The 11,824-nt window shown below is 51.9% G+C and overlaps 2 protein-coding genes across 2 annotated transcripts in view; one reads left to right on the top strand and one right to left on the bottom strand.

Moving 5' to 3' along the window:
* The first annotated feature begins 19 nt into the window (after positions 1-19).
* TEX261 (testis expressed 261) lies at positions 20-6,064 on the top strand. Its single transcript, XM_011365556.2, has 6 exons — positions 20-219; positions 1,129-1,208; positions 2,385-2,538; positions 4,374-4,441; positions 5,160-5,262; positions 5,433-6,064. The coding sequence occupies exons 1-6, from the start codon at positions 150-152 to the stop codon at positions 5,546-5,548; spliced, it is 591 nt and encodes a 196-aa protein (XP_011363858.1). The 5' UTR covers positions 20-149; the 3' UTR covers positions 5,549-6,064.
* Positions 6,065-8,801: 2,737 nt separating this feature from the next.
* ANKRD53 (ankyrin repeat domain 53) overlaps positions 8,802-11,824 on the bottom strand; it is a 6,348-nt gene continuing 3,325 nt past the window's right edge. The window contains exons 6-7 of the mRNA XM_011365613.1: positions 11,309-11,429; positions 8,802-9,494 (exon numbers count right to left, since the gene is read on the bottom strand). Of these exons, the coding sequence (XP_011363915.1) occupies positions 8,802-9,494; positions 11,309-11,429 (814 nt within the window). The remainder of the gene's footprint in view (positions 9,495-11,308; positions 11,430-11,824) is intronic.

The raw sequence follows: 11,824 nt of genomic DNA on the forward strand, positions 1-11,824 counted from the left end.
TGGGGCCGGGATTCTCTCAGCGGCGGCGCACGGTCGTCCGGCCGTCCGCTGGGCGGGGACGCGGCAGCGGTGGCGGTGGCTCCGTGTCACCGGAGCCCGATCGCGCAGGCCCGTCCCGGCGGTCGGGGGCCGGGCGGGACAGGGGCGCCATGTGGTTCATGTACGTGCTGAGCTGGCTGTCGCTCTTCATCCAGGTGTCCTTCATCACGCTGGCCGTCGGTGAGAGTGCGCGACCCCGGTCTGAGCGGGCTCCCACCCGGCATCGCTTGGGTTCGCACCACGAGGGTGCCACAGCGACCCGGAGATTCCTGCCCTGCGCTCCCGGCTTTCGCATCCCCTCCCCTCCTATCCCACCTGGTCCTGCCCTACCTTCTGAACCCAGCAGCCCAACCTGACCGCGGGTCCTTCCAGTTGTCACAAAGTCCGCCCCAGCAGTTCCCGGGAGAGGCTCTCAAGTGCCCCGCGCCGGCGCACCGCTAACCGCTGCCGCGCCCACCTTCGGGGCCGACAGCTCCGAACTTTTCCCGGATATCTCCCGCCGCCCTTTCGCCTCCGGCCCTTCGTACTTCTTACTCCGACTTTGATATGCTTACCCCTTCTGGCTACTTCGTACTGTTGATCTGAGCTGAGATCTCACCTCCAGGAAGCCCTTCTTGTGGGGTTTGATGGTTCAGCAATGCCCCTACTTTCCCTAAAATAGCAGTTAACACTGGTATTATCTTATGCTCCTCCCACCTCCCCCCTTCCCCAGCTGGGTCAGGGGAGGGACCTTGTTTGTCTTCTGTTACATTGTCTCAGCACTTAGCCAAGCACCTGGCCCACGCTAAGTGGACAAGATATTTATCAATGACTGGATGAAATTCCTCTTTATGAGCCAGAGGTTAGCACTATGCTGAGGCGACAGATACAGGTTTACACTTTTATGAAGTCTCTCCTTAGGTGCCCTGATAAAGTTTTACTTCTTCTGAATTGAGAAGCTACACATAGGTCGTTCCGTTTGTTCCTTGCCTTCTGGAGTCCATGAGGCACTGGTGATGGGACCCCAGCTGTAGAGAAAAGGATGACCATGATGGTAGGAGTGGCCTTGGCTAATGTTCTCTCTACTTGCCCCTCTTTCTGTCCCTTTAGCGGCTGGACTCTATTATCTGGCAGAACTGATAGAAGAATACACAGTAGCCACCAGCAGGATCATAAAATACATGATCTGGGTAAGTGGTGGCTGTCCCCAGGGCTCTCCCTCACTCTTTCGCCCTGCCTCAAAAGGAAGTAGAGAAAGCGTGGCATGGACGATGAGACTTCTGCCCCTGCTGTTTCCTGAGGGTACCACTCCTACCTCCCTGCCCTGCACCTTGTCCTCTGGGTCTGCTCTTCTGGGCCCCAGTCTTTCTTTGCTTCCTTCTCCAAGCGGCATCGCTTCACTGCAGACCCCATTCTCAGTTCCTTAAGGCAACAGCTCAGTGCACATTCTTTGTCGATGAGACCATTGCTTTGCCTTTGCTTGGCCGTCTTCCACTGTCTCTAGCCCCTCACTCTGCTCACAGCATTTAGAACTGAGAGGAAACTTAAGGACAGTTTTGTTAATTGTCCCCTTTCTCATTGGATCAAGTAACTCATCCAAAGAGAGAGACACCTTCTCCGGCCCAGACCATGCCCTCCCCAGGTCTCATGGAAGGCTTCTTTTTCTGAAGACACAATCTTTGCCATTGATGTCAAAGCCACAGGAGTGGCTTCTGGTGGATAGATTTCTGCCAACTGCAGGAAAGGCTGGGGGTGGCGGTGGGAGCACATTTGGACAAGAGGAGTCCAATGCCTTTCAGGTCCCTGGGTGTCAGCAGCCACTTCCACTCTGGGTTTGACTTGGGATAGGGAGTCAGGGGTGGAGACAAGACCATAGCTCTCAACTCTAGGTTCAGAGGTCCAGCTTGTGGGTGTTGGTACAGGAATTAGACCTTCATTCAACTAACTCCCATTTGTTAAGCACTGACAACTATAAGTCCTTCAGAACAGCGTTTTCACACTGCAGGTATGATTCATTATTGGGGTATATAGTCAGTTCAGTAGGAAATGATCAGCATAAAAAGACGGAATATAAAAGACTAGAATTGAAAATTGAACTTTGGTCATATATTTGTATGTATGTGTTGGGGTCACAATGTATGTAAACTTTTGCTTACTGTGTGTTGCTGTCAAAAACTATGAGAATGACGTTTAAAGGTACTACCCTTTGGTAGCTGAGAGACTAGTTGAGAAGATCAGACCTGTGAGTAAAGTGAGGAAAGATTGAAGCATGAACCTAGTGTTGCCCCGAGTGGGCTGGGGGTTAATGAGTACAGGAAGGCTGCCTGGAAGAGGCTTCCTGCACTGTGTGCCTCTGGTTGTTTCAGTTCTCCACAGCTGTGCTGATTGGTCTCTACGTTTTTGAGCGCTTCCCCACCTGCATGATTGGCGTGGGCCTCTTCACCAACCTCGTCTACTTTGGCCTCCTCCAGACCTTCCCCTTCATCATGCTGACTTCGCCTAACTTCATCCTGTCATGCGGTGAGAGCGGGCAGAGTTGAGGAGGCAGCTGAGATGGTTGGATATGCCCAGCTCAGGCTGGGGGCAGACTGAGAAAAACAAAACACTGAGTCCTTCAGGAGTCCAGGCTGATTGGGAAGATGGGGTTCTCACACATGAGGAGCCTACTTGGCTCAAATGACTGAATTTGGTGGGAGTGAGATACTCAGATAGAGAGGGCTTTCCCAGGGAGGTAAGTGTGAAAAAGGGATTGGGAAGAGAGAAGAGGTGGGCTTGCTGAGTAGTTAGAGCCCCTAAGGTACCACTTGGCCAGGAAAAGCCCAAAGCCCTTCCCTGGCAGGCAGGCAGGCAGCTCCCCGTCTAGTCTTCTGGCCCAATGCCATGATTAAGACAGGAGTCTCATGGGTCTGTGGACCCCTTGCAGATTGCTCTTTATGGCTCGACGAGCATGTTTGGAGCACCCTGGCCTTCCTGCCTTTGCCCTGCCACCACTCTCTGACCCTGGGGAGTCCTTTCCCCTTTCTGTGCCTTAGGTTCTCCATCTGTTCAAAGACAATGTTTGGGAGACTCAGTTGGCATATAGAAGGTACTTATATGTATATTTATAGGTGTTCGTGGAAAAAGTTCTGGAAGGTATTTGGTTACCAGGATTGCCTTTTCTCCTATTAATTGTTACTGATCATCCTAGCTTTTGGTTAGGATATCACATGGAATTGAGGTATTTTAGAGCTACTTTTATATTTCTAAGGGAGAACTTGGGAAGACTATTATCCACGAGGAGGGCACAGTGTTAAAGCTAGGACTGGCCTCTTCTCTGTGTGCCTTGGTGTGATTTCACCAAAGAATTTGTTCAGTGGGGTTTGGTGTGGGAGCCCTTCCCTGGAGACCAGGCCCCTTCTGCATCTTTCTAGGGCCCTCCACCGCCCCCTCCCCACCCCACTAGCAGCGGGCTCTTCCAACCTGCCCTTTAGATGCTTGAGAGAGTTTTTCTGAAAGATTTTGTGGGTATCAGGCACCATCCTATCTCCCAGTATCCCCTAGTGCTACAGCGTGGCTAGGCATGGGAGGGGCAAGAGATATAGGAAAAAAGAGATGTAGTGGCTATGAGGTATATGTAAGGGGTGTCCAGTTTTGGGGAACGCTTTGTTCTGGTGCCTGCCCTCACTTCACCATGGGATTGAACAGGGTTGAGTACCCGTCTCTGAGCAGCCTGTCCCAGGATCTCTCGCTCGCTCTCTCCCATAACTTTAGCTGCACAGTAAGGAGATGTGGGGGGATCCGGAACGTACCAGTTCAGAGCAGTGGGCTCTGCTCTGCAGCGGGATGAGGAAGGACCCCCCTCTCCCAGAATTTTGAGGAACCCTAAAACTATACCCCCAAAGTGTCTAGCCAACTGTGCCCTTTTATTATTGAGGAATGAGAGCCTCTTTTTTTGAGTTGGTCATCTCCCTGCTGCCCATTTTGGAGTAGAATCTCCTGTGAGTACGTGTCCTACACACCTGCGACTTCCCCTGTGGGCGAGCTCTCTATAGCACTCACATCCACTAAAAACCAGGTCGTCATGGTACTTTGGAATATGGAACACTGAAGTCTCTTATCACTCAAAGAGCTTACCTGCCTTCTATTTTTACTCATGAATGCCCTCTGCAGTTGACAGGTGGGGGCTAACTCTCCCATTTTAGCAGATGGAAACTGAGTCCTGGAGAGTCGTGTACTTGGCCCAGAAGCCATACTGAGTTGGCTGTCAAGTCAGGACTAAAGCTCAGGGCTCCCAACTCCCAGGGGCCTTTTAAAGATTTAAAGTCTGGCTTTACGTTATTCCCTCCAAATTAACTGACTCTTCCTTCCCTCAACAGGACTAGTGGTGGTGAATCATTACCTAGCATTTCAGTTTTTTGCAGAAGAATATTATCCTTTCTCAGAGGTAAGAAGTGTTTAGTATATCAAACTATGAACAGGGATGGAGGGGAGTATAGGGGATTTGCATGATTTGCTTTGTGAACTTGGCTATGATTTGAAATCATCCATTTAGGGATAACACATTTTTAAAAACTTAGGTGATTTTAGAAAGCAGTGTGGATGAGGAGCAGGGAACCCCCTTCTGCCGAGGTGGGGAGATCACTGCTCTTCGCCAGTAAGTCCTTTGGGTCTCCCAGGATCCCAGCCTAATACCCCAAGGACAGGAAGGGGCAGTCGGGTAGTCTTGCCTGATGCAGACTTCTCAGGGCTAGGCTGCAGCCCTGAACCCTGGCTCCTCTCACTGGCCCACCAAGACCTCCTCTCAGGATTTCTCCACACCCTGCCACTCCAGTCTGGACCCCTGGGGAAGAACGAGGTCACTACTTTGGGTAGTGTGGGTCAGTCATGGTTTTGCCCTCCATCTGCCTCCTTCAGAGGAATTGCTTGTTCTAGTGACCAAGATTTGGGGACTGTGGCCACACTAGGCCATCTTCACCCTCTACCTCTCCCCACTGTACTATCTCCATGTCCAAGATGTCCTGTCTCTGCTTCCCAGGCCCCCCTCAGAGATCAGGTGTGGGGTCTTTTGTGCATTCTTGACCACCTAAGATACATGGTGACCACGCTCAGCCCACCCTTGGCATCTCCAGGGGCACCCTCTTCTCAGTGTTTCTTGTTGCCAGGTCCTGGCCTATTTCACTTTCTGTCTGTGGATAATCCCATTTGCATTCTTTGTGTCACTGTCGGCTGGGGAGAACGTCCTGCCTTCTACCATGCAGCCAGGAGGTAAGAATGGGTTTGTGAGGGGTCACAGTGGGAGGACGCCAGCAAGGCCTGAGTTGGCTGGGGGAGTCGGAGCCCAGCCCCATGATGGAGACACTTGGGCTCCAGGTGGGGAGAGCTATGCAACATTCAGACACGCACACACGCTCATCTCCCTGCCTGTGTCTCCACAGATGACGTGGTCTCCAATTACTTCACCAAAGGCAAGCGGGGCAAACGCTTAGGGATCCTGGTTGTCTTCTCCTTCATCAAAGAGGCCATTCTACCCAGTCGTCAGAAGATATACTGATCCCCTTGGGTAGGGGATGCCGGGGCAAGATCAGGAGAGCCAGGCCCCTGGGCCTCTGTACTAGGTGGGAACATGAGCCTGGAAGGCACCTTCCCCCAGCCCTGGCCTGACTTCCTTCAACTCTCCTTGAAGCTCCCATCCCCACCCTCCTCGGGTGGCTCAGATCTGATACTGCTAGAGGCTGTGACCTTAGAGGGCACTGAAGGCGGCAGAGCCTGCTTGGCCAGGAGGCTGTGGTCCACCTGGTTGTGTGGAAGCTGAGCTCTCTGTGGTCCTCCCCACCCCCTTCCATGCTGGGTCAGGAGGTGCTGGCTCAGCTGGGGCAGGCAGGGCAGAGGCCGTGAAGCTGGAGAGCAGACAGTGATAAGTTATTTGGGCAGATGGCCATGGGGCGGGGCCATGGCTTGGCACTTCCAAGAGAAATAGTTTTTGCTATTGAACTGTGATTTCTGTCCAAGTCTGATTCCTGTTTGAATAAAGATTCTAGGTGGCACTGTTTGCCTTAATACCCTGAAAGTTCATCTTCCTTTCTGCTGACCTTCTGCCCTAGACTGGATGGGCTTTTCTGCTCCATGGGTTTCTTTTCTGGGATTGGGTCTTGCCTTTCTGAAGGGACTGTTCTTGTGGCCCTTAGTGGGAATGGGGCAGAGAAGAGGAGCTGAGCCTGGTCAGGGGATAGAGAGTGGTGGGTGAAGGCAACCTTTCTCATGCCCCTCCCTTTCTTCCATCTCTTCTTTCCCCAAGACTTCATGATTATCAAGCTGGGGGCTGAGAGGTTTAGATTTGCAGAGCAACATCTACAATAATCTATAAGTCTTCCCCTGGGGGGAAAGGAGTGGTTTCTGGCTGAATTCTAGGTCAGGCTCAGGGGGCTACAGCCTATTTTTTAAGAAATGGGACTGATGGGAGAAGCTGTTTGTCATTCTAAGCACACGAGGCTGGGCCTTCTCTTCTGTGTACTTGGCTCCTGGGGAGATGACCTCAGACTTCTAAGAAGGCAGGCCAGGTCCTAGGCACAGACCAGCATTTGTTGACCTTGCACTCCAACTACAGTGCCTTGCAAGTACTCAACAGTACATATTTGGAATGAAGTCCCCATGAGAGCCATTGCTAGCCATATCTTATACCTCAAAGTGAGGCTGGCACGTGCAGAGATGGACTGCACACACATGGTACCTTGAAGACCCTGAGAAGACCCTTGTGCTTGAAAACCTTTCTTCCACATCTTGCCTCAAGTCCCACCACATTCCTTCATTTCCTTAGCTTTAGCATTTCCTTTTCCTTGGGAGGAGCAGCACATTTTGGTCTTCTCTCAATGGAAATGAGATTGCCAGGCCCTTTTATCCTGTGCAGACAAAGGAGAACAAGGTAGAGGACACTGGAGGCCAACATCATCTTCACTGCTGTGCCAGCAGCTGGCTCTGCTCCACTGCTGTTTCCAATGACGAGGCTTCACCCCTTTCATTTGCTCAACTGCCAGTGCTTTCCCTGGGGGTTGCCAGTGGCCTTCTAATGTTAAATCCAGCAGACCCTTTTGATATTTTACTGGGTTTCTGCAGCATCTGACAGGGCTGATCACCCCCAGCTTCTTGAATCGCACCTCCCTGGCACTTCTGCAGCTGATTCTCTTCCTACCTCTGTGGCCTCTCCTTCCCGTGTCCTGTGCAGGCTTCTCCACTCACCCCATGCACCGTGGGGTTTCTCAGGATTCTGTCATGGGCTCCCTGGAGGAGCTCATTAATGCCGATGGCTTTGACTCTTTGCCAAGAAACTAAGAGTTGACCTCCAGCGCCAACATCCCTCCTGGGCTTCTGAACCACAGTTCCGATGCCTGTAGGTGCACAGACACCTCTCATGGCCCAGATGGCACTTGTTGCTGGCCTCTGCAAACCTGCCTCTTTTTACCTGCTGTGGCCCCAAGATCACTCAGGAGCCAGACCAGAAACCTGCTTTCTGTCCCCTGCTTTCTCTTTCTGCCCCTCCCACATCCAAGTTCTAAAAACTGTCGTTTGCCTTCTTAACATCTCTTATTAGAACTACTCCCACTGTCATCGACTTTCACCTGGATTATTGTGACAGCCTCCTCCTGTTTCTCTGTCCTGCATCCAGAGTTGTCTTTCTAAAATGCACAGTTGATCAAGTCCTTCCCTGACCTACAACCTTCCATGGCTTCCCACTGCCTTCAGGATAAATCTGGACCCCTTAGCATGGCTGTGAGACTTGTGGTATGCTGCTTCCTGCTTGCCTCTCTGGCCTCATCACTTGCCACCTTGCACTCTGGGTCCTAGCCTCCTGTATCCAGAGATGCTGCTTTGATTCTCCTTTGTTCTTTTCACTGGGTATCTTCTCTGTCAATTCTCAACTTAGATTTCACTTCATCCTAGGAGCTTTGGATGTCCCCTCCCCAGCCTACCCCAGCACACCGCACAGATCACTCTGGGCTCACTTGCCTGTGTACTGGTCTATCTCCTCACCAGACTGTAAGCTCATTGAGGGCAGGGACTGTCCTTCAATTTTTGTATCAACAGCGCCTGGCTTGGTGCCTGGCACAAAGAAAGCACTCAATAAATGTTTGTTTAATGAACCCTTTGTAGTGATGTGTACAGGGGGTAGCTGGGGGGGCGGGCGGGCGGTGGGGAGGGTGCACGCTAGCTTCCTGGAGGAAAGACAAGTACTTTCATAGTCCCAAACTGAAGCAATAGGTCCTCCCTCCCTTCCCCCAGATAAGCTACCTGTGCCTCCCTGACCTGCAGAAACCCTAGTGGCAGCCCACAGTGGCAGGGAATCCCATGGCAGGTGACACATTAGCTGTCTTCTATACCATTCTGGATCTGGAGATGAAGCATGAGATTTAGAAACTATAGCAGAAGGACTTAATCTGAACAAGAGGCAGAATTTCCAAGTGGTCCCCCCCATCCTGGAAGCCTTGTCCCTGGTAGGCTGTTTGGGAGGTAGGGGGCAGCAGACGAAACACCAGTATGTTACTTTTACAATGCTAGGGCCTAGGATAGAGACTGACCCCCCACTCTAAGCCTTGGGCTCCTGCCCTAACTTGAATCTCTTGGACGATCCCAGAGGTTTCTTTGTGGAGAGAAGGGAGACCTGGGACCTGGGCTTTTGGGCTCTGATCCTCGAGCTTGGGAGTCAGAAGCCTCCTCCCTTCTTCCCCGTCCATAACATGGATGGCCACACCTCAGCCTTCACCGGGCTGCCTCAGATCAAGAGGCTGCCAAAATAAGTTTATGGAGGGTGGTTAAGGAGAAGGCAGAGTGGGAAGCCCTTGATGGGCTTGCACAGTTGCCAGGAAGGCTTTGTCAAATGTCTCACGCAGGCTCATGGCCAGAGTGTCAGTCCAGAAGGTGTGGTCACCTAGATACCGTTTCCGGGCCACATTCCTCATGCTGACAGAGTAAAAGCCCTGAGGCACCTTCATCCTGTAGGGCCGCACCAGAGGATACAGTTCGCGGATTATCACCTCCAAAGGCAGCCGGGGCACAGGCCCTACCTGGTTGCCAGCCACCGTATGCAGCCGAGCACCACCGTGCCCATCAGACTTAACCTTGATGAATCCATGGAAGTCGTACTCCAGGCTGGGGTCTGGATGCACGCCCAGGCGGATGCCTTGTGGGTAGCCGATCTGGGCAGTGGGAGATGTGGCAGGGTTGTTGCTACGATTCCACAACTCTGGCCGCCTGATTGTGGGCTGCTGGTAGGTGGGTAAGAATCTCACGAATGGCTGCAGTTTGAGCTCTAGTTTCTGTTGCAGGAGTGCCTCTGGGGAGGGGTGAAAGCTCCTGGGAGGCTTGAGGGTCTTGGAGAGGGTGATGGCCCATGGTGGGGCTCTGGGCTTTAGCTCAGTATTGCAGGTCAGGGATTGGCCTTGGGGCTGCACCTTGCTACGGAGCCACTTCTTGAAATCAGCTTCTCTCAGAATTTGGTGCTCTTTCTGCAACATTAGAGGGCACAAGATAGTTGAAGAGGGCTGTTCCCCCTGTGCTTCTGTGGAAGGAGGCCCAGTGGCTACAGTCCTTGGGAATCTCAGGTCTGATTGGTCAGATACCGTCCTGCCCCAAGGGAGCCCTGAGTCTGATGGGGAGACAGCTATTGCCTCAAGGAAGCCCTGGGCTGATGGGGTAGACAGAACCTCTCCCATAGGGGAGACCTCCAATCTGATGGAGCTACAGCCTCCAACCTAGGTAAGGTCTTCAACTTGAGCAGAGAGACACAGTCCCTGCCCTACAGAAACCCTTGATTCTTACAGGAGGGAACCCATATCGATAGTGGAGACATGTCCCACCCTAAGAGTCTCCGGTTTAATGGGGAGCGTGGGGGAGTGGGAAATGGTTGGAAGCAAATGAGAAGTGCAAACTGCATACTTGACCTTGGACCAAGAAAGCAGAAAAGTTCGGAAGGCCTGGAGCTGGGTGGAGCTAATCTGGGCAGGCTTCTTGAAAATGGTTGGCCTTGAGCCGTCATGTACGGGCCTGGTTTCCTGGCTCTCCGGGCTGGGTGGTGATAATTCTGTCCAGCTTTCTGTTCTTGCCTCCACTACCACTGAACCTTTAATTTGTCACAGAGCTGCCGCCCCCTTCCTGCCCCCTGTTTCAGTCTCACTTCCTAGACTGTTGCTAAGCCCTCAGGTGGTTGGGAGATTGTCTCAGCTGGGAAGGTAGGCTCTGATTAGGCTAAGCCTCTCATAATAATTCCATCAGCCTTGCTCCACACCTAGGTCAGTCAGCCCATGCTCTAGGGATTGAAACAAGAGTGGACATATGATCTAATTGAGGCCAGTAAGAGATGAAGGGTGATCTGCAAGGGGCTTCTGGGAAAGTTTAGAGACACAGGAACAGATGGGCTTTGCCTCCTCTGGACACATGTGACTGAAAACAGAGGAAATAGGGCTGAGAAAACTGGAAAGAGGTGCTGCTGGAGCAGAGCTGTAGTCCTAGATTTTGCCAGCCACAAAGCCCTCCCCACTTATGGATACACTTAGGATTCCCACCATTTTCTTGCTGGGTTTTCTGGTTCATGCATCCTATGTAATTATACCTGCTTAAAATCCTTTAGTGACTTTTCTTCCCCAGCCAAGATCTATCATTAATCTGGGCCTCTGTCAAATCTCTAGCTTGTCAATCTCCAACTCACATTGGACCTCCCAGTTCTACTGAATTTGTACTTTTCAGCATATACCGTGCTTCCATGTGCCTCTTTGCCTCTCCACATGGTTGTCTATTCCTTCCGCCTGGTCAGCCCTTTCCTACTTCCTCAAATGGCCAACTGCTGCCCATCTTTTAAAGACTTTTCTTAAACATTATTCCTTTGGCACTCTCCTGGACCACTCCCCTACTAGACTTCAAGCTCCTTGAGTGAGAGAACCACCTCTTATTGGTCTTTGGAGCCTCAGGGTCTAGCAGGTGCCTAGTAGAGAGTGAGTGCTCAGTGTCTGTTGGAAGAATGGGTCTTTTTGACCAGTGTGTCCCAGTTAGGGCCTGGGTCTCATTAAAGATTCTGCTCACCAGAAAGAGGCAGTGCTCTAGGAGGAGCTCCATAAATACTTGATAATTTAAGTTGTATTTGCTTTCTAACCCAGACTTCTGACCTAAGGGAGTGGCTTCTAAGGGTGGAATTTGTCAGAGGAGGGAAAGAGGGAAGCTCTTTCTGGATGAGACTGCTTCTAGCCACCATTCTAAGCACACATGTGAGTCATTGTCTGCTCACATACCTGTATAGCAGCTGATGCCCGGTGCCCCTGCCCCTTACTTGATACTCAATCAGGTAGTCCTGCTCCATGAGGATCAGCTGGCCCTTGAGCCTCTTCAGTTTCTTCATCTCACAAGCAAAGTCCTTCTTGTCTCGTTTCCACATGGCATCCTTCAAGAACCTGGTGCCAGGGTGCGGGCATGTCATCACCCAGTGACTGGGCTTCAGCCTGAGCTGGGAAAACTGGTTGCTGCTAAGGGCCTGGGTGAGAGTGAGAGGGGCTGCCAGAGATGAGATGAGCAAGATGACCCACCCCCATTGCTCCAGGCCTCTTTGGCTAACTACTTCCAGTGAGTCAGGAGAGGAAAGTGTCTGAGAGTCTGATCACTACTCTTCTGCTGAGGCTCCAGGGACCTCGGGGCAAGGCAGGAGGGCAGTGCTAAAACCAAAGGAGAGAGACCTGTGGAAAGCCTCTGGGAATAATATCCTAGGAAAGGGCTTCCTCCACAGACTTATCCCATAGCCATCTGGCTTCTCAGACCCTCTTAAAGGCTCCACCTTGGATGAGGGCCCTAG

Source organism: Pteropus vampyrus, unplaced genomic scaffold (assembly GCF_000151845.1).
Source record: "Pteropus vampyrus isolate Shadow unplaced genomic scaffold, Pvam_2.0 Scaffold113, whole genome shotgun sequence".
Classification (NCBI taxonomy): Eukaryota; Metazoa; Chordata; class Mammalia; order Chiroptera; family Pteropodidae; genus Pteropus; species Pteropus vampyrus.